This window comes from Mus caroli, chromosome 8 (genome assembly GCF_900094665.2).
Source record: "Mus caroli chromosome 8, CAROLI_EIJ_v1.1, whole genome shotgun sequence".
NCBI classification, from domain to species: domain Eukaryota; kingdom Metazoa; phylum Chordata; class Mammalia; order Rodentia; family Muridae; genus Mus; species Mus caroli.
This window is the reverse complement of record NC_034577.1, coordinates 97,390,110-97,417,439: the sequence shown is the minus strand read 5'-3', so window position 1 is coordinate 97,417,439 and position 27,330 is coordinate 97,390,110. Positions and strand designations below refer to the sequence as shown.

At 51.6% G+C, this 27,330-nt stretch overlaps 2 protein-coding genes across 4 annotated transcripts in view; one reads left to right on the top strand and one right to left on the bottom strand.

The window, feature by feature from the left end:
- Window positions 1-24,835, top strand: part of Smpd3 (sphingomyelin phosphodiesterase 3) — an 85,912-nt gene extending 61,077 nt beyond the window's left edge. For all 3 annotated transcript variants that reach the window (XM_029480347.1, XM_021170783.2, XM_021170782.2), the window contains exons 2-8: window positions 11,219-12,740; window positions 17,757-17,832; window positions 17,921-18,076; window positions 19,716-19,805; window positions 19,946-20,009; window positions 21,620-21,782; window positions 22,027-24,835. In XM_029480347.1, the coding sequence (XP_029336207.1) occupies window positions 11,424-12,740; window positions 17,757-17,832; window positions 17,921-18,076; window positions 19,716-19,805; window positions 19,946-20,009; window positions 21,620-21,782; window positions 22,027-22,128 (1,968 nt within the window). In that variant the 5' untranslated portion in view covers window positions 11,219-11,423 and the 3' untranslated portion in view covers window positions 22,129-24,835. The remainder of the gene's footprint in view (window positions 1-11,218; window positions 12,741-17,756; window positions 17,833-17,920; window positions 18,077-19,715; window positions 19,806-19,945; window positions 20,010-21,619; window positions 21,783-22,026) is intronic.
- An 859-nt stretch (window positions 24,836-25,694) lies between these two features.
- Prmt7 (protein arginine methyltransferase 7) overlaps window positions 25,695-27,330 on the bottom strand; it is a 42,246-nt gene continuing 40,610 nt past the window's right edge. The window contains exons 16-18 of the mRNA XM_021170781.1: window positions 26,904-27,064; window positions 26,095-26,191; window positions 25,695-25,910 (exon numbers count right to left, since the gene is read on the bottom strand). Coding sequence (XP_021026440.1) covers window positions 25,740-25,910; window positions 26,095-26,191; window positions 26,904-27,064 — 429 coding nt within the window. The 3' untranslated portion in view covers window positions 25,695-25,739. The remainder of the gene's footprint in view (window positions 25,911-26,094; window positions 26,192-26,903; window positions 27,065-27,330) is intronic.

Here is a 27,330-nt window from a genome sequence, read left to right as displayed (position 1 = left end):
AACACCTGCAGAAATCATATCTGACTCTGCTTCCCAAGTTCCTTGTTTAACTTCTCTGCCTTGACCCTGTCTGCTGTCCAACACTACTACCCCATAGTATCTGGCCACACCCAACCTCTTGGCTCTGGCCCCAAGCATGAAGCATAGGCTCTTGGCTGTCTCAACATGGGTCCACCGGTGAGGACCTGATCCGGCTGCTTCCTGCCTATCTTCTGTAGGCCCTGCTGGCCCCAGATCAACCTCTTATAGAGGTTTCTATCCATTCACATGGATTTTCTTCTCTGTGTCTATGAATTTCTTGTCTACTGATGTCAAACTGTTTCTCCCTGAGCAGAAATTCTCCATTAAAAATGAAAAGCTTAAGGCTCAAGAGTCCCAGTGCCTCATGGTCCCAGAGGATCTGGGCACAAAGCAGGAGTGGACAGTGAAGGGATGAGTGAGCAGTGGGCCTCCTCCTAGCCTGGCGTCTGAGCAGAGAGACATTGCTATCATCACTGAAAGGGGGATGTAGAAAGTGGAGTCCAGAGGTAGATCTGGATGTAGTCCTAGAAACCAAAGCCTGTCACTCATTAAGGCTTCGTTCTGGAGTCAAGCAGGGAGACCGATTATACAGAAAACCTTGCCTTCCTCTGCTGATCAAAATGGGATGGCCAGTGCTGTGGTTATCATCAGAAGCTGTCTGGGGCTGTAGATATAGCTCGAAGGTAGAGTGCTGGTCTGACAGGCGTGAAGGCCTGTGTTCAATTCCTACAATTATAGAAACCGACTGTGGTGGCACACGCCTGAAATCCCAATATCTAAGAGGTTCAAGTAGGAAGATCAAAAGTTCAAGGTCATCCTTGGCCACATAGTAAGGTCAAAGCCAGACCAGGATGTAGGAAACCCTATCTAGAAATCAAAGATGCTTTATGAGTCCAGTTACATAGTGGTAATCTGGGGCCCTGGCTGATGGAGTAGCTATAATCTCAAACACTACAGGTCCATGTGGCAAAAGGACAGAACTCTATGGAAGTTCTGACACCTGCTGTCAAGTGATCTGTCTCACAAGGGGACTAGGAAGTGCAACCTTGGAGAGATGTCTGGACAAAGGGAAAAGTTTGCCCAGACTTTTACCAAAGTAAAGCACACCCAATCCTTTCAGAAGTCACTGCTGTGTAGAAGTGTATTTCATCCACACTAGCAATCTATGTACATAGAACTGCTGCAGCCAGAGCCAAGACTCCTGCACGCTCTATCAGAAATACTCAGCAAGAGGCAAAAGTATTGTGAGCTGGAGGCCAGCCTGGGCTACATAATAATATTTTAGAACATCAAATCATAGTCACAGACAGGGCAATGGTGGTGCATGCCTTTAATCTCAGCACTAAGAAGGCAGAGGTAGGCAGATCTCTGTGAATTTGAGGCCAACCTGGTCTACAAAATGAGTTCCAGGATAGCCAGGGCTACAGTGAAACCCTGCCTCAAAAAAAACCAAAGCAAAACCAAAAGCCTCAGTCTCACAAAACAAGCAGGACTAGGGTACTGGCTCAGTGTTTTAAATGACCGCTGTGCTAGTCTGAGACCTAAACTTGGAGTTAGTATTAGTGTGGCTGTCGCTGTGGTGGACACCATGACCAGAAGCAACTTGGGGAGGGGAGGATTTATTAGGCCTGCATTTCCTGAGTCACAGTCCACCGAGGGAGGCCAAGGCAAGAACCCAACCAGGGCTGTCTGGTGGGGGCCCTACATGGGACATTTACGGCATGAACTGATGCAGAAGCAATGGAGTGTTGCTTACTCGCTTGCTCCTCATGGCTTGCTCAGCCTGCTTTCTTACAGAATCCAGAACCATCAATTCAGGGGTGTCACAACTCATGATGGGCTGGGCTCTTTCCCCATTAATTGCATCAATTAAGAAAATGCGGGGCTGGTGAGATAGCTCAGTGGGTAAGAGCACCCGACTGCTCTTCCGAAGGTCTGAGGTTCAAATCCCAGCAACCACATGGTGGCTCACAACCATCCGTAACGAGATCTGGCACCCTCTTCTGGAGTGTCTGAAGACAGCTGCAGTGTACTTATATATAATAAAAATAAATAAATCTTTAAAAAAAAAAAGAAAAAAGAAAATGCTCTGCAGTCTTGCCTATGACCTGATCTTTAAAAAAAAAAAAGAAAGAAAAATATTTATTTACTTATTTTATGCATATGAGTGCACTGTAGCTGTCTTCAGACACACCAGAAGAGGGCACTGGATTCCATTACAGATGGTTGTGAGCCTCCATGTGGTTGCTGGGAATTGAACTCAGGACCTCTGGAAGAGCAGTCACTGCTCTTAACCGCTAAGTCATCTCTCCAGCCCCCTATGGCCGGATCTTATGGAAGCATTTTCTCAGTTAGGGTTCCCTCTTCTCAGATGCTTCTAGCTTGTGTCAAGTTGACATAAAACTAGCTAGTATACCATGTAAAACCAGGTGTGGCAGCACACATCTGTAACTCCAGTGCTGGGAGACAGAGACAAGCAGGGCTGAGGGCTCACCAGCCTGCCAGCCTGGCCAGAACTGCGAACTCCAGGTTCCATGACTTTATCTCAAAAAATAAAAAATGACTAAGGAAGAAATAATATCAATCTCTGGCCTCCATACCTACAGTGATGGGCAAGCACACCCACACAGGTGAGAAAGCGCTTGCGCGTGCACACACACACACACACACACACCACATACACATATACATTCACACACACAAACATGTATATATAAAACAATAGACAAACAAAAAATGAAGTACCTGGCTCAAAAGCAGGTATAGACAGAGTCCCTGCCAGCGTGGGTTGACCAGTTGACCAGCTGACATAGTTGGAACCCAGAGCCCCTTGGGACTCTTGATGTTGAGGATGGGAAAAGTGGCAGTGGATGAGCACAGAAGAACCACAGAGCCCATGAGCTCCTCTCTGTTTGATGTGGGCAGATGACCGGCTTGCAGTCTTACAAGACTCCAACAGCCCTCACCTCCCGTGCAGGTGAATAGACTGGGACACTGAGCAGCTTCGCACATGGGCCCTATGCAAGTAGCTCTTGGTTATTCTGTGCATCCTCTCTCTTCTCTCTCTTATTTTTTTTTCATTTTTCAGTGAAAAATGTATAGCCCTGGCTGTCCTGGAACTCACTTTGTAGACCAGGCTGGCCTCGAACTCAAAATCTGCCTGCCTCTGCTTCCCAAGTACTGGGATTAAAGGTGTGCGGCCCGTCCCTGTGCATCCTCTCTTAAGGGGAGGGAATATGGTCGGTTCTCTTGGAGTCAAGGGCTTCTATACTGGTATATGCAGAAGGAGTCTCTTCGTATAACAGTGGCCAGCGGTCAGAAGTCTTTGAAAGGGCCCGAGACAAAAGTCCTTTGACCCTCAGCAGAGAGTGACACCCAGGCTCAGCTGCCCAGGGCTGTAGGAAGATTGCTGTGTGCTGTGTAACTGATTTAATTTGCTTGCTGGTTAATCGCTGCATACCTTCTCTGGGACACAGTTTGTTAAATGTTTTTTGGCACAGAAAAATCTGGGCTGGATATGGAATGATCCTTCAGGAGGATGTCAGCAAGTCTCCTCCTCCTCCAGAAAACATGTTGCTGTTTCTTCAGAGGCAAAGAATAGTCTTTGGCTTGTTTGGCTGTCAAACCATTGGTGACAGCCTTTGTGTCAGAGATCAGGAACTCTGTTGAGAGAGAGGCCTCAGCGACAGGGTCTGAGAGATTTGGGGCTACTCTTGTCACTGTGCCTGAAGAGAGACTCCTGGTATAGGTAGGGCATGCTGGTATGTCCTTGGCAGTTGCTCAGTTAGGAAGCTCCTCTCACACACTGGGTTCCCCAGATCTCACGGAAGACAATACCATGGCCTGCTAGGGAGTTCCAAAAGCCCCTACTGGGATTGTTCTTAAGTCTGGATTCAGACCCATGCTCCAGCATGCAGCAGCTCAGAACTCTAGAGGACATAGGCTCAGGCCTAGCTACATGCTCAGCTATTTACCCCTGAATCAGGTCTGCTCCAGTTCTGCCCATTGAGGCCTAGTGGGGGAAGGCCTGTGAGCTGGGTGGTCTCAGAGCCCATCCTCATCACAGAGGAAGCCTTCATCCCAAGTTTCCTCTGCTATCCTGGTCTCAGCCTCACAAGGGTACAGGACTGGTACAAGTCCCATGGCTTCTGCTTCAGTCAACTTTCTGCAATGGGTCTGGTGTAGGAAGGTTCTTACCCTTTATCTCAGGATCCTTGGGGATGAGTGGAGGCTCAGGCAAGGACCTAGGATCCAGCTACATCCCAGCTTCCCCAGCAGTGTCCTCTGTAGTCATCAGTGGAAAAATCGGGAATGGGAAGCAGTGAAGACTGAGTGGCCAGGCTGGCTGAGCACCCTGCACCCTCCACAGAGCTAGCCTGAGATTTGCTTTCCAAGCACACACTAGTTGGCATCATCCGGCCTCTCTGAATCCTGCCATGGAAATGTCCAGGCTGGCTGGTGGAAAGAACACCTCAGAGCCACTCCCATCCCACTCCTGTGCTCAGAAGCCACATCGTGAATTAACAGCTGCCATGGAAAGTTTCTTTTTTAAAAATTTATGGACCCTTGGCCTGCACTTGGCTTCTACAGAAGCCAATGGCTCTGGCTTATACAAGCAGCTCAGAACAGACAGCTCTAGTACAGTCCTGACAGGAGGCAAGCCTGCCCATCTCCCACAGTGTCATTTAAGAGAGCAGGTATCCTTCTGTAAGGCCAACCCTCACCATGAGATAACTTTGAAGCTTCTGGGTGTATCTTGAGCCTTTCTTCTTGTTTTGTTTTGTGCTCAGAACTAAACTCGGAGCTTTAAAGATGCTAAGCAGGCACTGCAGCGCAGCTCTCTAAGGCGAGGGAAACACAGCTTTGGTAGCGCTAGTGATAGCACAGAAGCAAGGCAGGCTCTGCACTAAGTGCTGGAAGTGCTTGCCATCGCCAAAGAGCCCAGTGGTTCTCAAGTCAAGATCCCTTGGTGTTGGGGGTATGGGGGGGCGTGTCAAATGTCGCTTTCACGGGGGTCACATAGCAGACATCCTACCTATCAAGATTACATTAGGACTCATAACAGCAAAATTAGAGTTATGAAGTAGCAATGAAAATAAGTTATGGCTAGGGGTTGCCACAATATGAGGGACTGTATTAGAGAGTCACATTAGAGAGGTTGGAGAACTGCTGAACTAGCCCAAGGAATTTTCATCCACATATAATACAAAAGGAAACTAAGACCCAGGGCACCCCTCAGTCACCTTGTCTGACATCCACCATAGTTTCAGAGCTTGTGACCGCAAGCTCTGTCTGCTCAGAGTGCTAGCTGGCTGCAAGAGATGCCTTGAGGCACGCAGACCTGCAGGGCCCCTTGACTCAAGAGGACAGCTCTACTCTGCCCCATTACACAGCTAGGGGCAGCAGAGGAGTTATGCACATCTGAGAAAAACTCAGCTTTAGGAAGGTCACAAACCTGGTGTACATAGATAAAACAAAGCATCTTTAGTGGTGAGTGACAGAAACAGTCGACTCGACCAGAGGAAAGTCAGGGGGATTTGCTGACTCACTAATTAGAAAGTCTGCAGGCTGTGTGGCTTCAGGCGGAGAGATTAAAGCTCAAGTGTGTTATGAAGACTTGGCCTCTCCATTCTAGCCTTAAGGCCTGTTTTCCTCTGGGCTGGATTCATTCTCAGAGAAGGCTCTAGAAGCCACAGGCTTTCAGTGTGGTCATCCATCTCAGAGAAAATGTAGACTTATTTCCTAAGGGGTCTGTTAGGAGTTCCAGAGAACACTTGGAATTGTCAGGGATGTCAGGGGACTATGGTGCCTCTTGGTGTGGCTTGCTATTATATCCCCTTGGAGTATATAAGGGGCAGGGCGGTGTGTCTGCCCCTGCCAGAGAGGTGAAGGCAGGAGGATGGAGGCAGAGCTGGTGCTTTAGATTAAGAAGTGTGAACAGGCATTACCTGCATCCGAGGGAGTCACTGCTGCAGCCTGTGCGCTTATGCTAGACCCCAAACATCAGTTCTATTTGGGTTATAGCATTTCCAGCCCCTCCCCCAACTCAGAAAAGCATCTGTCTCTCATCAGTCTTTCTGTCCTCCTAGCAATGAGCTGACTCCAAGTTTCAGCAGCTCAGAGCTCACGTTGCCATGCCAACTTCTCCATGGCAGCATCTAGGCAGAATGGGCTGGCCTGATCTCACAGCCGCTGGTGAATGCAGGCACATTCGGGTAATTGGATTGGAGCGAACCTGGGCCTTGGTCCAGCTCCTGTTTAGACTCAAAGACTTGTAGGATGTTTTGCTCCAAGACCCTAAGCTTATAGTGAGAAAGAGAGGGCTCAGCAGGCCTGAGGTCAGAAGACACAGTAGTAAAAGAGGAACAAACCCCAGGAAATGCCAAATGGAGCAGTTTCAGCCCTCCAAAGTTCAAAAACGCCCCAAGAGACGACATCGCTTCCACACAGGGTCAGGACTTGCTTTGCCCAGAACTGACCTGGCTTTTGTACCTTCCCACTGCAAGAGAAATGCAGATTAACAGTCAGCATCCACACGGGCCCCTTGAAGCTCCAGTATAAGGTGTGTTCTGTGCATCAGCGTGCCAACCAAGTCCACTCTGCGCAGATGGCAGTTGTGTGGCCTGGCTATCTGATACTCACTGGGAACATTCCTGCCTCCCACAGTGTGCCCGGGCAGGGCTCTTTCTTAGGATTCCCTTCGCTGGTGAGGGGAGATCAGCTTCTGGGCCCACATGGGACTATTTTGGGTAGACCCTGGTTTAACTCCAGCATCTGAGCAGCCATGGTGCCCTTCCGGAACATGCTCTAGTCACACAGGTTGCTAACTAGGAATCAAGTGTCTTCAGTGCTGATAGGAGTAAATTCATCTGAACTTACTTGCCTTTGATGCCCCGGGCTACCCAGAAATGCTTGGGACTATGGTCTTTAGATCCTGCAGAGGATCTGCCCTCCCTTCCCTCTCCTGCGTGGACTGAGGGTTTTCTGGGCTCTCAGCCATTCCTAGACCAAGTTCTTTCTCCTCTTGCATCTGTCTGTGACCCACAGAGCTCTCTGCCCCCTCTGTCTTCACTGCCAAAGAGAGGACAAGTTAGTGAAGACTTTGGCTTTGGCCCAAACAGTGGGAGTGGCACCTGTGAAGACCCCAAGGCACTCTGATTCAGTCAGGGTCCCTGCAAGTCCTGTGGGTGGGCTCAGGTCATCCCCTTAACAGTGTAGAAGACACAAACTGGGGAGAGAAGGTGAGACACACTGGGTGGCCTCAGGAAATGGAGGGAAGGAAGCAGGAATTGCCAGGCCATCAGCCAGGTCCCTCTAGTCCTCGTGGTAGCCCTAGAGGTAGGCACTGCTACCTCATTTAATTAAGGTCAGTGCCATGGTGTGACTTAGGTTACTCTGACTCCTGGGTTGTGTGCAAGACTAAGAAACTCGGGGGGGAAAGGAGGAAGCCTGGTCTCTACATCTAGGCCAGAGAAGCTGGCTCCCAGGGGTCCTACCTCCCAGTCATAACCCCACAGCTCGTAATGAAGTGGTTGGGGATCCCTGCTAGAAGCCCTGAGGGCTGAAGGCCTGAGAGTATTCAGCTCAGCTATATGAACCATGATGGTAAGGAGGGAAAGAGAAGTGGCTTCTAGTAACCCTGGAAACAATCTATTAGGATTCCCAAAGGGGACCAACCGAAGGGTGACTGCCCTTCTTAGCCTAAACCCTGAATGATCCACCTAATCTAAGAGTTTGAGGTGCAGAAGCTCAGCATACATGACCTTGGAGGAACCTGCTGCCCCCTCAAGGATGTCCATGACAGGCCTCCTTACAGAGCTACCAGATCAAGGACATGGACTAGAGAAGAGGGACTGATGGGGAGAATGGGGCCCTGTGTCCAAAGTCAGAACCTGGCCTGTCACAGACACATGCCTGATCCCACCTAGACAGTACACACAGAAAAAAGGGAGATAAGCAGGGTGTGGCTGAGCACCTGCCTGGACTGTGCCAGCCTGGGACAGCCACGTCCTTCTACAGCCACTCCTTTGAACACTCGAAACCCCTGGGAAGTTGCCAGCCTCTCGTGTTTAACGGCAGCGCTCCTCTTTCATGAGGAAAGTGTAGATCAGTCTAATTAATGTGTGCTGTTTGTTTACCCTCCTTTCATTTCCCTGAGACAGAATAATTATCTAGAGCTTTAGAAACCGCCTCGTCCATGGCAGGCCCTTCTGTGTCTGTTGTAGCACAGCTTCCGGGTGTAGACAGCGGAACCAGTGCAGGGCAGAACAGGTGGCAGCACCCAGAAGGGTCCTCCTCCCTTCAGGGCACTGCAGAAGAGGCCCAGGGTAGCTGGATCTGGGGTGCAGCATGGAGGACCAAGGGATTCAAGGCTGTCTCATTTTAGAGAATCACTGTGGTATTTCTACTCCCATGAGCTCCTGGAACTACCACCCCAGGTCCTCCCCTTCACCAACCTTGCAAATGGAGATCAAAAACATGTCTGTGCCCAGCCGAGACTGGCAGAAATCAGTCTATCACTACAGACTAGAGGATTTTTACCTAAGGGTTTCTGGGCTTGAAACAGGAGTGGAGGGAGCAAGGGGCAGCTTAAAATGGATTCTCTCACCTTGTCCCCTAAAGCCCTGTCTCAGGAGATAGCTGATCCCAACCCAGTATTAGGGTTGAGCCACACAGTGGGACAGAATGGGTCATTTTTCTCAGGAAGCTTTGATGAAACAGAGCCTGACTCACAGGGGTGCTTTAGCGACCTCGTGAACACTGCAGAGGCTCTTGGAGGTGCTAACAGACCTCCTCTCTGATCCTTTGTCCATATGTCATCTGTGTGGCCCACGTTACTGCCCACAGGTCAAACCTGAACCTCACTACAGGCAGACTGACTTCTCATGAGTGGGCGCTCACATCGGTCTGTTCACTCCTTAACTGGGTTGTTTCTGCATGTGTTACTTCTATTCCCAGTCAGAGCAGCCAACAACCAGGGCTTAGCCTCAGACAGACTCAGTCTTCGAGGATCTTATTCAGGAGGGAATCCTAGAGACAGCTCTAGCTCGAGGCCAAGTGATGGCCTGGTGTGGGGAAGGGCTGTGGTCACATAATGCCTTGGACAGGTCCCCTGAAGAGAACACTCAGCTGAGTCCTGAAGGGTACAGAGGGGATAACAGGGGTGCAGAATATTGGTGCAGGCTCTTGGGCCACTGGCAACTGTGTAGAAATCCCTGTGTCACAGGAGTCCTGGTAGGAGGAGAGGGAAATGGCTGCCTCCTTTCTGGCGCCAGCATCATGCTAGACCTCTGTTCATTTATCTTATCTCCGAGGCACCTGCCACTTTTGCCTCGCCCTGGGACCCTTGTGTAGCCCCTTCCCTCTCGGAGCCCCTCATCTGCTGGGTAGTAGGCACATCCCAAAGCATGTGAGACACAGCGGCAGGGCACTGTTCTGTGGCACAAGCGCCCACTGTGAACCTGCCTGAGCCACCCGGGCAAGGAGGTGATGAAGTCTTCCCTAGAAAGCTCATGTATGTCTAAGCTGAACTGTGGAGATGCTGAGGAAGAAGCAAGGCTGTGGGGGATTCTCAGAGTGAGGTCCTTGTACCACTGTCAGAGTGAGTAGGAGGAGAACATAGCCAGGTGACTGACAGGCTGCAGAGACGGCAGGCCAGCTGAGGAGGTAGGTGGCCCCCCAGTCCCTGTGTGGAGAGGGTTGATGAATTGTGACAGTGTCCTCAGCTCATCCTGAGATGTTTTCCAGGGACAGATGAGACATGAGTATAAAGGATATCTAGGTTTCTAGCTCCAGTGACAGAGGGAGGAGAGAATGCAGGACCAGGATGCAGGATGAGAGGAGTCTGGGTCCAGACCTGCTGAGGTGTCCGGGGCAGAAGTGGTGTGGAACGTAATGAACTCACCTGGCTGGCCTCAGAACCAAAATGCAGATCAAGCATCCAGGAGGTTCACCTCAAGAGCATCGTGGGTCCTTGGAGGCCGGATAAACACAAGACACAGTCAATATACCTGTCAGCCTATTGTAGGTGTGGCCAGAGCTGCTCTCAAAACTACTGTGACTCAGTACAGCCTGGAGCAGGGACCAAGGATGAATGTATTTAGGTGTCTGTTGGCTTTGCCTAAAGGGGCATCTTGGACCACAAGCCGGAGAGTTCATAAAACTTTGGCCCAAGCCAGGTGTGGTGGCGCACGCCTTTAATCCCAGCACTTGGGAGGCAGAGGCAGGCGGATTTCTGAGTTCAAGGCCAGCCTGGTCTACAAAGTGAGTTCCAGGACAGCCAGGGCTATACAGAGAAACCCTGTCTCGAAAAGCAAACAAACAAACAAAACAAACCCACTTTGGCCCACACAACCCCAAGAACCTTCTCCAAGTGTCTAGGGGACTACCAGCGTCCCTATAACTGGATAAACTGTTCAGCAGGTCAAATAGTCTGTACCTGGGTCCCCACTGGGGTTCTCCCAGGGCACTGTGGGCTACAGCACAGAGCTTTGTCTGTTGCTCAGGAAGCCACACCATGGCCAGAGCAGGCTGCACGTGGATGAGGCTTCCTTGTTGTTCTGCCCAGCCTGCCACAGTGCCCTCTGCCCTCTAACTCTTGCCCCCCTTTGTCTTTCCTGGTCTAGTTGGCACTAGATAAAAGGTGAACAATCATGTTTGCAGCTCCTCTAACTAAGGTCACTGCCTGCCCACTTTGTTTTTTTTGTTGTTGTTGTTTTGGTTTGGTTTTGGTTTTTCGAGACAGGGTTTCTCTGTGTAGCCCTGGCTGTCCTGGAACTCACTTTGTAGACCATGCTGGCCTTGAACTCAGAAATCCGCCTGCCTCTGCCTTCCAAGTGCTGGGATTAAAGGCGTGCGCCACCACGCCTGGCACCTGCCCACTTTGAACACATCCCTGGCTCCCAAAGGGTTTCCACTTGCTTTTAGCCAGTGTCAGTCCAGGCATACCCTCAGATCCTAACGCACCCCTTTGCGCCTGTAAGGCTATGCCCTTCTGAAAAATGGGCCATTTTTTTAAGTTACAGAACCAAGACAGCCAGTTAGGGACAGTCATATATTAAGCTGTTTATTCCAAGAAAACAAAAATATATAGGCAAATGGAGTGTGCTGGGGGCATTCTTCTGGCCCCAATACACTCCATGTGGAACTGATTCCCAGCCTAATTCAGTAAAGGACTCCTTCACTCTCTCTCCTACAGGTTTTCAGCAGGCTCCGGTGTCCCAGCATGGCCCCTTGAAGCGAACCATGACTGTCTGTGGGACACTCGCCATTGATCATCCAGAGTCGCATCTCACCAGGAGGTGACCTGTCCTCCATCCTCCACCTACCCCCTGCCTGGGACAGTGCTGCGGCTGCCACGGACACCATGTAGTAGGGCCGGCTGCGGCGCCCAGTGAGCTGCAATGGTTTTGTACACGACCCCCTTTCCTAATAGCTGTCTGTCCGCCCTCCACGCCGTGTCCTGGGCCCTCATCTTCCCATGTTACTGGCTGGTGGACCGGCTGTTGGCCTCCTTCATACCCACCACCTATGAGAAGCGCCAGAGGGCGGATGACCCCTGCTGCCTGCAGCTGTTCTGCACGGTCCTCTTCACACCAGTCTACCTGGCTCTGCTTGTGGCTGCACTGCCCTTTGCCTTTCTCGGGTTCATCTTCTGGTCTCCACTGCAGTCTGCCCGCCGGCCCTACTCCTATTCCCGGCTAGAAGACAAGAGCCCAGCTGGTGGGGCAGCTCTGCTTAGTGAATGGAAGGGCACGGGGGCAGGCAAAAGCTTTTGCTTTGCCACGGCCAATGTCTGCCTCCTCCCCGACTCACTCGCGAGGCTCAATAATGTGTTCAACACTCAAGCTCGAGCCAAAGAGATTGGGCAAAGAATCCGCAATGGGGCCGCCAGGCCTCAGATCAAGATCTACATCGATTCTCCCACCAACACCTCCATCAGTGCAGCCAGCTTCAGCAGCCTGGTGTCGCCACAGGGCGGTGATGGATCCAGAGCTGTTCCTGGGAGCATTAAGAGGACAGCCTCTGTGGAATACAAGGGGGATGGTGGGCGTCACCCCAGCGACGAGGCTGCCAACGGCCCAGCCTCTGGGGAACAGGCTGATGGAAGCCTTGAGGACAGCTGCATTGTGCGAATTGGTGGCGAGGAAGGAGGTCGGCCACAGGAAGCTGATGACCCTGCTACCGGGAGCCAAGCCAAGAATGGGGCTGGTGGGACCCCAAAGGGCCAGACGCCCAACCACAATCAGCGAGATGGGGATTCTGGGAGCCTGGGCAGCCCCTCAGCCTCCAGGGAGTCCTTGGTGAAGGCACGGGCTGGGCAAGACAGTGGTGGCAGCGGAGAGCCAGGGGCTAACAGCAAGCTGCTGTATAAGACCTCTGTGGTGAAGAAGGCAGCAGCCCGCAGGAGGCGCCACCCTGATGAAGCCTTTGACCATGAGGTCTCAGCCTTCTTCCCGGCCAATCTAGACTTCCTGTGCCTGCAGGAGGTGTTTGACAAGCGAGCGGCTGCTAAGTTGAAAGAACAGCTACATGGCTACTTCGAGTACATCCTGTATGATGTTGGGGTCTACGGTTGTCATGGTTGCTGCAATTTCAAATGTCTCAACAGCGGTCTCTTCTTCGCCAGCCGCTACCCTGTCATGGACGTGGCCTATCACTGTTACCCCAATGGGTGCAGCTTCGATGCCCTGGCCTCTAAGGGAGCTCTGTTTCTCAAGGTAGGCAACCTCAGCTCCGCCTGAGGGCTACACACTACTGTCCCTAAGCCACCAGACAAAGCAGGCCATGGCTCCTGCCAACCCTTATTCCCCGGGAATCCTCACTTGCTTGATGGGATGAATTAGGGGCCAGACAAAGCCTTTCATGGAACTGAACTCAGGGCCCCCAGCCCTACCACACGGGCTCAGGCTCAGCGATCTGGGCCAGTATCTCAGATCTGAGTCATTTCTACTCATCTGTAAAGTAGAGTGGGAGCCACCTGTGTGTTGAGGCCCACATAGGATTCAGAGTTTCTTGTCCTGAATATGGTGACCACGGTGCTGGTGGTGGTGGTGGTGGTAACTGTGGTGGAAGAGGAGACAAGCCAAAGGGCAGAGCCCAGAGCAGACCAGAGTGCAGGCCAGCGTATGGGCTCTCAGATCTCCAGGCCAAAGACCACACCCACCCACTGAGGCTTCAATGGCCAGGACACCCCCCACTTCTGGGTGTCAGCAGCTGCCATGCCAGGCTCTCTGCCCACTAGCCCCTGGCTTCACTTCATAGTCCCTAATTAAAGTGAACCGTAATTATTTCTGCTAATTCGGATGCAGTCGGAGGAGGTTTTAGACCATGGTAATTTGGTCATTACACATTATCTTCCACACAGCCTGAAATACTGTGTTGACTTTTTGTTCTCTATCTAAAAGCCACCGTTAAGTGAATCTAGAGCTTTCTGAAGCATCATTTGGCAGTCTGATGCAGATGGGGCTCTCTGCCCCAGGGGCAGCAGCTCTTCTGCTGGGGAGACTTGACTGAGGGGCTGCTTGGTAGGGGACCCTGACTATGGCTCAGGACAGGTCTCTCTCATTCTCAGCTCCAGTCTGTGCAGGAAAATGCTGGGTCAGAGGCTGATGGGATAAGTGTTCACTGGCTCTACTGAGCCTGTTAGAACGAAGGCACGCACTCAGATGCCTCACCCAGGGCTGCCCGAGGCCTCTTGCATGACTGTACCAGAGTGAGGGTTCCCAGCTCACCAGCCACAGAGATGCGGGTCGTCTGATACACAGTTCAGCCTTCCTGTTCTGACATAGGGTTCATTTGTGTTGTATTTGAAGATGTGTTTCTGTCTTGGTACCCACCATGGCCTTCTGGGAAGGGAGGGGATATGTCATCAAGCTCAGAGTGGAAAGATGTGACCTCTCACCCTTGGCAATACATATGGCTGTGAGCCTGGCGATGTCCAGAGACTACTGCATTGCAGAACAATCCACATGGCCCCTCCTCTGCTTCCTCCTCCATCCCGTACCTTCAAACAGTTTAACTTCTTGGGCTAGCTTCTCCTCTGTAGCTCTGTCATTACTCTTTTTGTCTCTCTTTACCTCGTGGGTTCCAAATTAATTGGCAGATATGTTGATCCATGCCATTCGGAACCTTTTTAAATTTGGCTAGTGTCTTAGTCAGGGTTTCTATTCCTGCACAAACATCATGACCAAGAAGCAAGTTGGGGAGGAAAGGGTTTATTCGGCTTACACTTCCATGCTGCTGTTCATCACCAAAGGAAGTCAGGACTGGAACTCAAGCAGGTCAGGGAGCAGGAGCTGATGCAGAGGTCATGGAGGGATGTTCTTTACTGGCTTGCTTCTCCTGGCCTGATCAGCCTGCTCTCTTATAGAACCAAGACTACCAGCCCAGAGATGGTCCCACCCACAAGGGGCCTTTCCCCCTTGATCACTAATTGAGAAAATGCCTTACAGCTGGATCTCATGGAGGCATTTCCTCAACTGAAGCTCCTTTCTCTGTGGTAACTCCAGCTGTGTCAAGTTGACACAAAACCAGCCAGTACAGCTAGTATGGTTTTCATATCAAACTTGATTTGCAACATCTTTTAACACTATGATGGGGCTGACACGTTTTCGAATAGCTGAAGGTTGGGATAAGCATGCGACCAGCTCTCTTTACTTCTCAGGGTCCCTTATTATCAACCCTGCCCCCCCCCAGGGAATGTGGTGCCACAGCCTCTGTTTCTGGCTGATTCTTGACATCTTACTCCCAAGGCAAGCTCAGTATCTGCCCTGCTGTCCTCACCCTGGCTCTCCTACACTGAAGCCTGAAGAAGCCACCCTGGCTGCGTGCGCCTTGTGCCTGCCCGACCATCCCAGATTCTTCATTTTACTTTCCAGTGCCTCTGCTTCCCACTTGCCAGTCTTAGACCTGTACTCCTCTGCACTTGCCCACTGTGAACGTGGCTGACCTCTTCCAGTGAGGCCTCCTCCTAGTCTGACCCCTCTTACTGCCTTCAGTTTCTTCCATTTCCCACAGCCCATGCTCCACCCTTCCTGGACCGCCCAGAGGGGCCCCACATCCCCTGCTCTGCCGCTCTTAGTCTTGCCAAGCCCAAGCCAGTCCTCACTTTGTGGGAGGTGCTTGACTCTGTGCTCGGGTATGTTTCAGGCACTTGTACAGCCAGATGCTGCCTTTGGGAGTAGAGCTGGGCCCTGCTGGGTGAGACTGTTCTGCCACAGAAGAGGGTCAGGCCCATCTGGAGAGGAGCCGGGGACTCTGGGAGGATGCAGCCAGCAGTTCGTCCCTTCCTCTACCACGGCCCTCACTGGGTCACATTCTCCCAGTTTATTTCACAGAGCCCTTGAAAACCTGGACATCCCCATGAAGGAAAGGCTGGGTTCTCTTTGGCCTCCGCTCAGCACAGCTAATTCTGAGCACCTTTTTAATCAACGTTCTGTGCCGTCAGAACTAAAGGGCAGAGCCTCTCAGTGTGACTGTTTTTGTAAGAGATGCACACACATGACTGTGCAGGTCCTGGGGACACTATGTTTGGAATCTCCGAGTCCCAGCAAATAATAAACTGGATACTACAGAGATCACACACCTGTTACGAGGGAGGCAGGATGTGTGAGAGGCAGCTATGGCCTTGCTGCTATGGCGTCTTCATTCCAGGTGGATTCTTTTCTGCTGCAGGGCCAGCAGCGATGCCTTTGTCCTTTGTCAGCACAGGGCAAGTGATACTAAGGGCAAGTCTGACAAATGGGTGGCTGATCTTGACAAAGACACCAGCAGCCCAGCAAGCAGCAAAGAGCAGCATCCGGAGGCTAACAGGTCTAACGTGTGCCCGTCTGAGTGCTGTGAGCCTTAGTGTGCCCATCCATGAAATGGCACACACTAAATATGTGAAGAAGTGCTAAGCTTAAGTGTCCATGGCTGAAGACTACAATGGGAGAAAGCTACTGCCTCAGCAACACATGGGGGCCGTGTCATGTGCTGCTTTGAGTACCGCCTTCTTAAACGTATTTTTATAGCAAGATACATCAGTTGTCCATAACTTTACAGGACTGATTCCCAGAGCAGGTGTGAGACGGCTGCACTATGGGGCTGGTATATGGGCAAGAACTGAACATGTGAGTTAGAGACAACCTAAGTTCAGCAAGAGAGCCTGTTATCAAATATCCAGACATTCACCCATCGGGCCTGGAGGAAGACTGGTGTGCAATGCATGCTGGGGAGGAACGTGGAGTTGGAGAAATCCAGAGGGCAGAGCTGAGAGAGCCAGATAGGAAGAAGACCCACTCAATCTCAGCAGCAGCAGATCGCTGACTGAGAGCCACGGTTGTGTCTGTCCTTTGCCACTGAGAAAGAAGCTTGGCTTCTGTGGTCCACCTCCCTGGGAAGTGCCTGGGTCTGAGGCTTCAACACAGGAAATCCAATTGGAATTGATTAATGAAGTCTGGGGAGGGCAGCAGGTGCTCACATAGAAATATAAATTATTGATATAGATTCTTGAGGACAGGTGCCCACAACAGTCCGTGAGGAGTAGCCTCCAGCAGCTAGTGAGAAGGGGTCCTGAGGGAGGCCTCGGGTGGTGTTCTCTTCCCTCTGAGCTACAGCACTGACAAGTGCTCATTCTTGTGCTGGGTTACACATACGGAGGAGCAGCTGCATTGTCTTTGGGACATACAATTAAAATTCCTATTTTTATGAAGCCAGAATTAGATAGAGATGGCCTGCCTAAGTCAACTGCTTGCTGAGCCAGGCCCAACCAATGTAACTCTGCCCTAGTAAAGAAGGGGTCAGGTTTGGAGAAGTGGAGGCATGAAGGTGCTACTGTAGAAGCAGGAAGGTCCAACCCATGTCAGGGGCCCAGAACGAGGGCACACAGGCTAGAACTCTGGCCTAAGACAGAGAGACTGCAGAAGACCCTGTCCCATAGAATTCATGAAGCGATGAACCATACAGCCAGATGGGGGCTTAAAGACAAGCTAGCAGGAGGCTGTCCAAGGCTCCTCCAGTGGGTTGTGGCTTTGAATTCTAACTGGAGGGGCAATAGGAGGTCAGGTTGAGAGTGTGGTCAGAGAAGGAAGGAGAGAGTCACTGAGAGTAGACGGCTCCATGGTTGAGAGCATAGACTGCTCCATCGTAAGGACCAGAGTTAGAAACCCCAGCACCCACATTAGGCAACTCCAATTTTGGCTTCTGCTGAAAACTGAGGGGAGGGAGGGCGCACACTGATGATAATGATAATATTAAAAAGACTGAAGGTTAGCTTGGGCATGATGGCACATACCTGTGATCCTTACACATGAGAACCAGAGGCAGGAGGATTGCTGTTAAGTTTGAGGTCATCCTGATTTATGTAACAGTTTCCAGGCCAGCCAGGGCTACATACCAAGGTTCCATCTCAAAACAAAAAACCTGAAAGTCATTGTAGGTGGATGTTCCAGTCACCTGGAGATGACAGGGACTGGGGAGGAATTTGCCTATGACTTATGAGTTCCCTCCGACCCGGATAAATCCTTGCACAAATTGCTGACAACCACGTCATACCACAGTCTGATGTTTTCTTTACGTATCTGCCTCTATAACCAGCCAGACTCTTCTAGAAGCAGAGCCTGCCCTGTCTCCACCTGGGCACTAGCCAGGGTCCAGCCACAGGATGGGGACAGCTTGAGCAAACGGCTGTGGGGGTTGCACTCACAGCAACAATGGCTGGCTAACAGCAGTACTGACACCTTACCTTCCCCCAGGTGCAGGTGGGAAGCACACCTCAGGACCAAAGAATCGTTGGGTACATCGCCTGCACACACCTGCATGCCCCACCAGGTAGGCCACAGCCTGGAGTTTTCTGGGTATGGGTTCAATACCTGGGACCTGGTCAAGCTTCATAGTCTGGTCTCTGTCCTGTCTCCAGAGGACAGTGCCGTCCGGTGTGAGCAGCTGGACCTGCTTCAGGACTGGCTGGCTGATTTCCGAAAATCTACCTCCTCGACCAGCACAGCCAACCCCGAGGAGCTGGTGGTGTTTGACGTCATCTGTGGAGATTTGAACTTTGATAACTGCTCTTCTGGTGAGGCCGCACTCTTTCCCTCTCAGATCTGAAGCTCCAGGCAGAACGTAGGCTCCAGGCACAGTCACAGAGTACAGTTAGGTGGCTTGAAGAACTTCTAGTCCTCGTGTGTTATATGTGGGAAATTTAGTAAGACTGATGTGTCTGTCCCACACTGAAGTACTAGCGTGGGGGACAGCACATACATTGCCAAAGAAGCAGGGGCCTCTGGCTGAAAACAAAGGGAGACCCCCAAAAAGGACCCTCCCAATTGGAAGAGAGATTCTTCCAGTAATACTGGCTTAAACTGGGCCAGGAAAATGCTCAGTGGTAGCTCAGTGGCTAAGAGCACTGGCTGCTCTTGCAGAGGACCCAGGTTCACTACCCATCACTCACATCGTGACTCGGTGACTAACAACTGTCTGTAACTTCAGTTCCAGGAGAGCCAATGTCATCTTTTGGCCTCTTTAGACACAGTGGCACACAGATACACATGCAGGCAAACAGCCATACACATGAAATAAAATGGATAAAAAATATTTAGCAGGCAAAAGCACTGACCTGATGACCTGCACAAAAATTCTGTGACCTCCCATGTTTGTGCGCTCTCTCTCTCTCTCTCTCTCTCTCTCTCTCTCTCTCTCTCTCTCTCTCTCTGTCACTCATACATGAACATACTCATATGTATTTTAAATACAAAAAGCTATTGGCTTAAACTATTGGGCTATGCTAGGTATGGTGGCCCATTGCCTGAAGTCTCAGTATGCAGGAGGCAGAGGCAGGTGATTTCTAGGCTAGCTAGGGTTACGTGAGTCCTTGTTTCAAGAAATAAACAGGGGCTGGAGAGATGGCTCAGAGGTTAAGAACACTGGCTGTTCTTCCAGAGACCCTGAGTTCAGTTCTCAGCAACCACATGGTGGCTCACAACCATCTGTAGTGAGATCCGATGCCCTCTTTTGGTGTGTCTGAAGACAGCAACAGGATACTCTTATACATAAAATAAATAAGTAATCTTTAAAAAAAAAAAAGAAACAGCAGTGAAACCTTTTAGGATAGAACAAATCAATCTATGAGGTTTTAAACAACTGGTTTAAATCTGTCCTTACAAAGGCCTCCTTTGAGGCAGGAGTAGCTTTGAGCCTTCTGTGGCCTGGTTGCCTCATGGTTCTGACTCTAGCAGGAGCCATAGCTCCCCAAGGAGCCTATGGCCAGGGAGGAATAGCAAGTGGCTTTCAGAGGGGCTCCTACTAGGACTCCTAACCCTTCCTTCTAGCTGGGGGTCGGGGTGTGCGTCAGAAAGACTTTACTGGCCCAGTGAGTTGTCAGGACTCGTGGTTCTCTGAGCCATGTGGTAGCTACTCCTGCCCAAGATCCAGGCATCCAGATCAGCACTGTCCAGTACCCACAGACAATTTGTCATGAACTGTGAGGAGGCTTGGAGGACAGAGATCAGAGTGTTGGGGCACATCCTGGGACACAGAAAAGCAGTGACAAACGAACCACAATGCCAACTATGGGACCAACGAAAGAACCACAAACCCCGGGTGCTTACTTAGGAGTCAGGAAACCAGTGGCATACAGTAGGAGTAAGCAACAGGAACCGAGTGACAGCAGGTGCCTCGGACCACTCAGCATCGCTCTCTCCATTCCTCCCACACAGATGACAAACTGGAGCAGCAGCACTCGCTCTTTACTCGCTACAAAGACCCCTGCCGCCTGGGGCCCGGGGAGGAGAAGCCTTGGGCCATTGGTAAGCAGGGGGCTGGGCTATCATGGGCTTCCCAAGAACCCTGAGGAAGGGGACAGACCCCAGGCAGCTGATGTTCGAGGAGGCCGCCCTTGAGGCTGGCTAGACCTGCTTCAGTCACCATTTTCTTCCTTTGTTCCCAGGCACCCTGCTGGACACAAACGGTCTCTATGATGAGGATGTGTGTACCCCGGACAACCTTCAAAAGTAAGTGCTCACACTGCTGAAGGATGCCAGGGACCCCGGCTCCTAACCGGCTCCTGGGTCTTAATGAGGAATCAAGCAAGCCCTTACTGGATTATAGAGAGATGGGGGACTGGGCAGGTTCCAGGAAGGCCAATTCACTCAAGCCACTAAGGGCTTCTGTGTGTCTGGAAGCCCTTACACAGGAAAGAGAAGAGCTGGGGGGAGCTGTCATTACCCTCATAATCTAGACATTTCAGAGGCTTAGAGAGTCTGGGAGGGACAGGTCCTAAAGCAGCAGTCAGGATCTAGACTCACATGGAAAAAAGGCTCTTGTTGAATATAGCTCATACAGGAGAAGAAGCGAGAATTTCCAGGATCAAGTTGAGGGCCAAGCCCTAGAGAGCTGTCGGGTAAGGGGTCTGTGGAGAAGGGAGCCCCGCGTGACCTCTACCCATCTACTAGGCAGATAAACGCGCGTGGAGATCATACACGATGTCTTGAAAGACGGTTCTACCTGACCAGCTCCATCCTAGAACCCAGCAAGGCTTCCTTAAAGGATCCAGTGGAAAGAAAGGCCAATAGCAGAGTGGATTTATAATTCACAGCCTGATAATGTACAGAGCCACCACCATGGCTCCTTGCAGCTAATTTGAGCCAATTAATTACATTATAGACTAAATTTGAAACATCACCCTATGCTGAGAAAATTATCTTTTCATGAGATGATTAAAAAATGACTATTAGTAACTCTCAGATCATTGATGCTGGAATTAATCATCAAAGCAAAAGACAGTAATGGATTATATCTTTGAGCCGTTAACAATGTTCTGAATGTCATTAGTGTATTTATCTTAAGGCTGATAAAAACCTGTAGAAAACCGTGTTTACCAGCCTGGTCTCTCCAGGCACTTAAATCTACCTAGTGTTAACCACCTGGAGGCCTGGGCAGTGTCTCCCATGCCAGCTCCCGGTCTAACCTGATCTTGGTAATGGGCCTACAGGGCTCCTCTGCTCTCCTGGGGCTGCTTGGGTTCTCAGGGGAAAGGCTACAAGGAACTGTGTTAGGCATGCAGATACCCCATGCGTTTCCAGGCTCTGAGCACATTCCCCCAAACCAGGGGTCATAGTAACAACTCATTTTACAAAGGAAAGAGCACTCAGAAGTTTGGTGACAAGATAGATGATGGTGACTGCTTCTTAAGGACACACTGGTAAAATAGCTGAGACCTCCAATGGAGTCCTTTCCTGGTCCTGGTCGCCCCTGCCAATATTACATAGTCTTGGGGGCTTCCAGAAAATGCCCGAGGTTTCAGACAAGGTGCTTTTGGCTCAAAGAGAAGAAGAGGTTGGGAGATGGGTGTTCCTAACATGACCACAAGCCAGGAATGTTGCGACCAGTATCCAGAGTACAGAAGGGGACGGGGAAACTGGCTAGCCTGAGGTGGAGCAACCTGCGATGGATAGTGGAAGGCCTCTTCCCACTGGCTAGACCCTCTGTGGAGCCGAAATACGGGCAGGTCTAAACCCAGAGGTTTGCTCTCCCCTTCTTCTCCCTCTTACGTTATGGAGAGTTTGGCTCCACAGGTCAGGACTGGCCCAGAACTTTAGCTTGTTTCCCTTCTGCCTAACAGGGTGTTGGAGAGCGAGGAAGGCCGCAGGGAGTATCTGGCCTTCCCCACCAGCAAGAGCCCAGGGGCTGGGCAGAAGGGCCGGAAGGATCTGCTGAAGGGCAATGGCCGCCGCATCGACTACATGCTGCACGCCGAGGAGGGGCTGTGCCCTGACTGGAAAGCTGTGAGTCTGAGGCTGGGCCCGCAGCCACGGATAGTACTCTGAATCCATCCCCCGGACCCTGCTCCTTTAAAATGAAATCCATCATTCCCACAGCCTGAAATCCTCTGAACAACCCTAGCCCACTTGGCCCTCCATCTGGAGCCTCCCACCCTGGGCTGTCAATCCCTGCCCCCGGCACTCCCCTTCACAGAGCACTTCTCTCTGGAGCTAATAAGAATGTTTCCACCTCTTTCCCCCAACCCAGGAGGTAGAAGAATTCAGTTTTATCACCCAGCTGTCCGGCCTGACCGACCACCTCCCTGTGGCCATGCGACTGATGGTGTCTGCAGGGGAAGAGGAGGCATAGACCAGCCATGCCACAGTCTCAATCAGTGGGGCCTCTGCTGGCCCTTCAAGCTGCAGCCCGTGCCTGGGCTGTGTGCCCTCCATTGAGCACCTAGTGCTGGGGGAAGGAGGGCAGGGGACAGGGAAGGGCGAGCCCATCAATCCCCTGCAAGCCTGGGAACCAGGCTGCTCTGTGCCTCTGGGCCATCTCTGCGGACAGAGGACTCGGGCCAGCCTGGGAGCCCCTGGGTGCCTGATCAGTGCCATTCTTTCAGTCACGATTTTCTACAGAAATACACAGCACAACCTAGTTTGTAACCCAAGGGTTAGTACGAGGACCGGGTTTCTGTACTCTTTGTATCTCTTCTCAAGCTTTGTCCAGGGTTCATTACTTGTGTCTGCTGCCAATGTTGTCTCGCATGCCTGCACCCTCGCATGCCCACTGCCCGCATGCCATGTGCCACACTGTAGCACCCACACCCCTTGCTCGGGCCTCAAAGGCCAAACTCAAAACACAAAAAACACAATCAGAACCAGCCAAAGAAGCACTTCCTGGGCACAGCTGCCAGCTCTCCCCCCTCCAGCCTGGTGGGGAGTGACTGACGGCTGTCATTACCTGCCAGCCCAGGGCTCTTCCCAGGGTCTTGCATTCAAGGGCGATTACATTTTAAGAAGAAAACAGAAAAAAACACACAAAATCACCCTTCCCTTAGGGTCTGTAAGTCACTGGGTAGGGCTGTGCTCTTCCCCAGCCCATACAGCAGGGTCCAGCTGGCTCTGGTCACCCCAGCAGCTCCTGTAGGAGACTCACACCAGCTCTGGGGCCCTACAGGAAATCCAAGAGGGCATCACTTTTGTACACGAAGGGGACCCAGAATATAAGGGGGCGGGGGTTCTGACTTTGAAACCCACAGGTTTGTAGCTTCTCTCCTACCCAACATGTCCTCTTATGGGGCCCCTTGGGTTAGCCTCTTCCTGAGGACTTCCCTCATCCATGTATGGCTGAGCTCAGGAACCACTTGCCTGCCCCCAAGTCAGGCTGCGCCTCTGGCCTCCCAGGCCCACCCTTCCACAATGGCTACCCTGGATAAAGTGGCAGGAAACCAAGATAGAGAGAATGGCTTCTTTACCACTGCAAGCTCAGGTGGCCAGCCAACAGCCACTGCTTGTCTAGAGCAGGGCTGATTCCAGACAGCATCCAGAAGCCACTCTTGCCAACGTGTGACTAGAGCCAGTCCCAAGCTCAGCACAGTAAGGCTGCTAGAAGCCCACTGCTCTATACCTGGTCCTGCTCAGGTGCCCAAGAGCACACTGACCCTGCCGACCTCCCTTCAGAGAAGGGAGGCTGATCCTGGACCATACAGGGAAGACGTCTGCCTCAGGCTGCTGAGCGACTGATTTGAGGGACTATTTGGGTATTCCTGACAGTCTCCTCAGAGTGCTCTGATCTTGTATCTGGCCTGGCGACGATGGAGGGAGCATCAGGCCCCTGTGGTTGGGACCTCTAAAATGTTGGTGCCCTGAAGCTGTGCCTTGTCACCCACCAAGTAGCAAGAGGGATCCAGAGGGGCACACATTTGTCAGACGCCAGGCTGTGCTGAGCGGTGATCCTTCAGAGTATGGGCAGTTTAATTAGGGCATGGATAGTTGGAGACACTGGTCTCTTAACCTCTTGGCCTAGAGAACCCTGCCCATGCTCCAGTGTCCAGAGTTAGGACAGCCTTGCTGGGTTCTCTGCTGTGCCCCTCTTCTGCCAGGGCCTGGCCTCCCAGGAATCTGGGAAGCCCTCATGGGATAAAAGGCCCCTAACTCCTGGAAACAACCAGGATCCCATCCATTCAAGGTACCATGGGGCAGGCCCAATCCTCAAACCAATGGCACTGTGCACAAGGAGAGTAGAGGAGGCCGAGGCCACGGTCAGGGTCCCTAAACCTGGGTTAGGGTAAAACGTTTGGAGTCAGAGCCGCATCCTTCTCTCCTTCCCAACTCCCAGGGCATCCTTAGGCAAGGTGTACTGCCCTGTGCCTCTGTTATCACAAGGTCACCTCTATACGGTCAGGTTCTGGAATCCAGAGGAGGGACAGCCTGCCTGCCTTCAGGTCCCTACACATCTCAGCACTGAGGCCATGCCCATCTGCCACACACTCTGCTGTGGTTTGCCTGTAGACTCAGGGTTCCTGTACTGCCAGGCCTTTCTATTTCAACTTTTAAAACAGAAGAGACATTGCCAGGATCCCAGACTCTCTGACTTAGATCTAAGGCCGACACAGGGATCACCTGACTCCTAACCGGCTCTGCCTGCCCAGGACCTCTCAAGGGAAGCATGGCGAAGTGTATTAGCTTAGCAAGGACCATCCAATTCATCTTTATTTGTCCAACACCACCTGGAGTTTTAAGTATGAATATTAACCTTGATGCTTTTTAACTATTGTATTAACTTGCTCAGATTTAGAAATACTGTTTTAAAAGAAAAAGAAGAAACTTTTTTAATTTCTGTATTTTTTTTCTGTATTGTATCCTATGGGACACTAGGGGTTTTATATGGTAAGACACCTAAGGTTTTGGTAAAACATTATCAAATATATATCCAGACGATTCTTCCCTAGAAGAAAAAACAATCTCTATGCCTGATTTAAAAAAAAAAAAGTTGAAAAGAGGTGGATTTTTCCTTTATGGTGCTGAAAGGAAGACGGAGACTGAGGAGAAAATAAACCCGTGAGGAGGCTCAAGCTCGGCGTCTTGTTCTAGCCTTATTTTCAGGACAAACTGGGGAGAGCCTGTTGACTTCCAGAGCTGATCCCAGCCTAGGGACTTTGGGAAATGACTGAGCACACAGCCCAGGTCTGCCACCTTGGTTCTACTCGGTCCCTCCCAGATTGTTTCAGAACTGAGTGGTCACTTGCAAGTGCACGCATGGGTGGGCAGAGGTGGGACGAGGCTGTGGCTGACTGGGAATTTGCACTTTCTGCTTCAGCAAGATTAGGCCATCACAGCAGGGGCCGTCAGACAGACAGACAGACACAGACAGACAGACAGGAGGTGGCTACTCTCCTAGTTTTCTTCCCAGTGCCGTCCCACAGGAACTGCTGGATGATGGTCTTGTGAACCACAGCCTGGCATCTGGGTCTCAGGGCTTAGCAATCCACCTGCTAGTGTGCACTAGGGACACAAATGTTTACGAATGTGGCTTGGTAAAGCTGCTTGGGGTATCCTAGTCCTCTCAAACCAGACCCTAACAGGGTCACGACGCCCCAGGGGCCCCAGGGAACTCCCTGGGAGGCCATTCTCTCTCGGAGACCTGGAACTTCCTTGAAAGCAGACAGGCCAGGCAGGTTCAGCTAAGCTGGCAGTCCTGCACTGGTCCTAATGAAAGCCGCTCCTCAGTTCTCCAGGCAGAACAGGAAGCAGCACAGTCCCAGGGCTTCCTAGATTCTCAGGATCACAAACTCTTCTCCCTGGCTAATTCAGAACTCTTCAGTCACTCGCCAGCCCATGCTGCCTGCCACACCTGATGCTGTGCAGATGTCAAGTAGGTGCACACAAGGAGATAAGTTCCTCAGCCTTGCTTCCCCATTGAGCCACAAGCCATTCAGAGTCTGCAGCCTGCTGGCCATTTTATTTCTCAATAAGAGATCAGCTCAAGGTGTCTGCAAGCCTAAACTCCATGGTGATGTCTCCAGTGAGGGGGTGAAACTCCACAACATAGCTGACTGACTGAGGGTCATCCAGAGGCACTCTGAGATCCAGCGTGGTGCTGAGGAAGTACACAGCTTGCTTGCAGTGCGGGTTCCAGCAGCAGTCCCCCTGCATGAAGAGCAGCAAAGGATGAGGAGGGTCCCGGCACCCAGGCCACCTTCCCAGCGCATACAGTGCCAAATAACCTGGACCACCCGGGAGCGCTCTGCCCCACACAGGGACACTCAGAGCACAAGGGCTACAAGTAGCTCTAGGGCAGACACACACTCTAGGCTTCGTGCCGTGGGCCTACCTTGTCTTCTGCAGGGTTCATGAGGCCGGTGCTGATCGTGCTGTCTGGAGTGAGCTGATACTCCATCCACAGGACAGCCCCATGGCTCTTCCCTGGTCTGGGAGGGAATACAGAGCCAAGCAGTCAGCAGCCATGGGGGAGTCCAGCAGCACTCTTTCTGCTTTTCTGAAACCTCAACCAGTGCCATCCCTCCCAGTCAGGAGTATATTTATTATTCCTTACTCACGTAGGTAAAGGCTAGACACAACAGAGAGCCAGAGCAGCCGAGCTCTCAAGCGCACAGTCCTTACAGCCTGAGCACGGAGACCTCTGGGTACAGCTGCGCCCAAGGGCGGACAATGAAGATTCCCTGGACAGTGACATCTGCCCTGCCCTTGCTGCCTGTCCCTGGTGCAGAAGAGCTCTGACATATGGCTCCCATAGGTAGGAGGCAGCACCTTATCTACTGTGAAGGGAGCTGGAGCTGCGTGGGGTCTCCCACACCTTGCAGCAAGTAGCCTCACCAATCCTGACCTGCTTTAACTCCTAAGGGAATTCAGGAAAATGGGCCAGTGGGTAACCATAGTAACCAAACTCCTATTTGCAGTTTGGCTCAGGGTCTGCAGGTAGAAGGTGAGCAAGGCTCACCCCAGTTCTCCTTCACCCGCCCATGCCCAGAGGCCGTGGGACCCATCCCCCACACCCCCAATGCAAAAGCATAAGTCCTGGCCCAGGAGTTAAGAATCTCCAGGCTGTTTGTCCTTCACAATTGTGTGGCTGCTAAGCCCCCTACAGTCTTCACCCCACAACTCCCAGCAGCTCCCACTCACCTTGTCAGCTCCATTGTGCCCTTGGATTGCATAGGCTGTTGGGGGATGGGCTGCTGGAAATCAAAAGTCAGGATTTCTTGAGGCTTGGAGAGGCTTCTGCAGGGGTATTCCCACAGTGGATGTGGCTCTGCCTCTCTGCTCTCTCGGAAATCCAGGGAGTGCTAGAGGAGAAGAGAACATGGGGTCTGTAGAGACGAACTGCAGCCAGCCAGGGACACCCTTGTCTCTGTGGCCCAATCCTCCTGGGCACCTGCAGTCATGTGGAGCAGCATGTTGTCACAACCTGGGCTCCTGGTCACAAGAGCCAGATCTCTCCCTTCCATGTTCATCCATCAGAAAGCCACTTTGCCTCTCCAAACCTCAGCTTCCTTTTCAAACAGGAATGACAATGCCTACTCTTGACCAAATGTCTTTGTTTCGGGAGAAA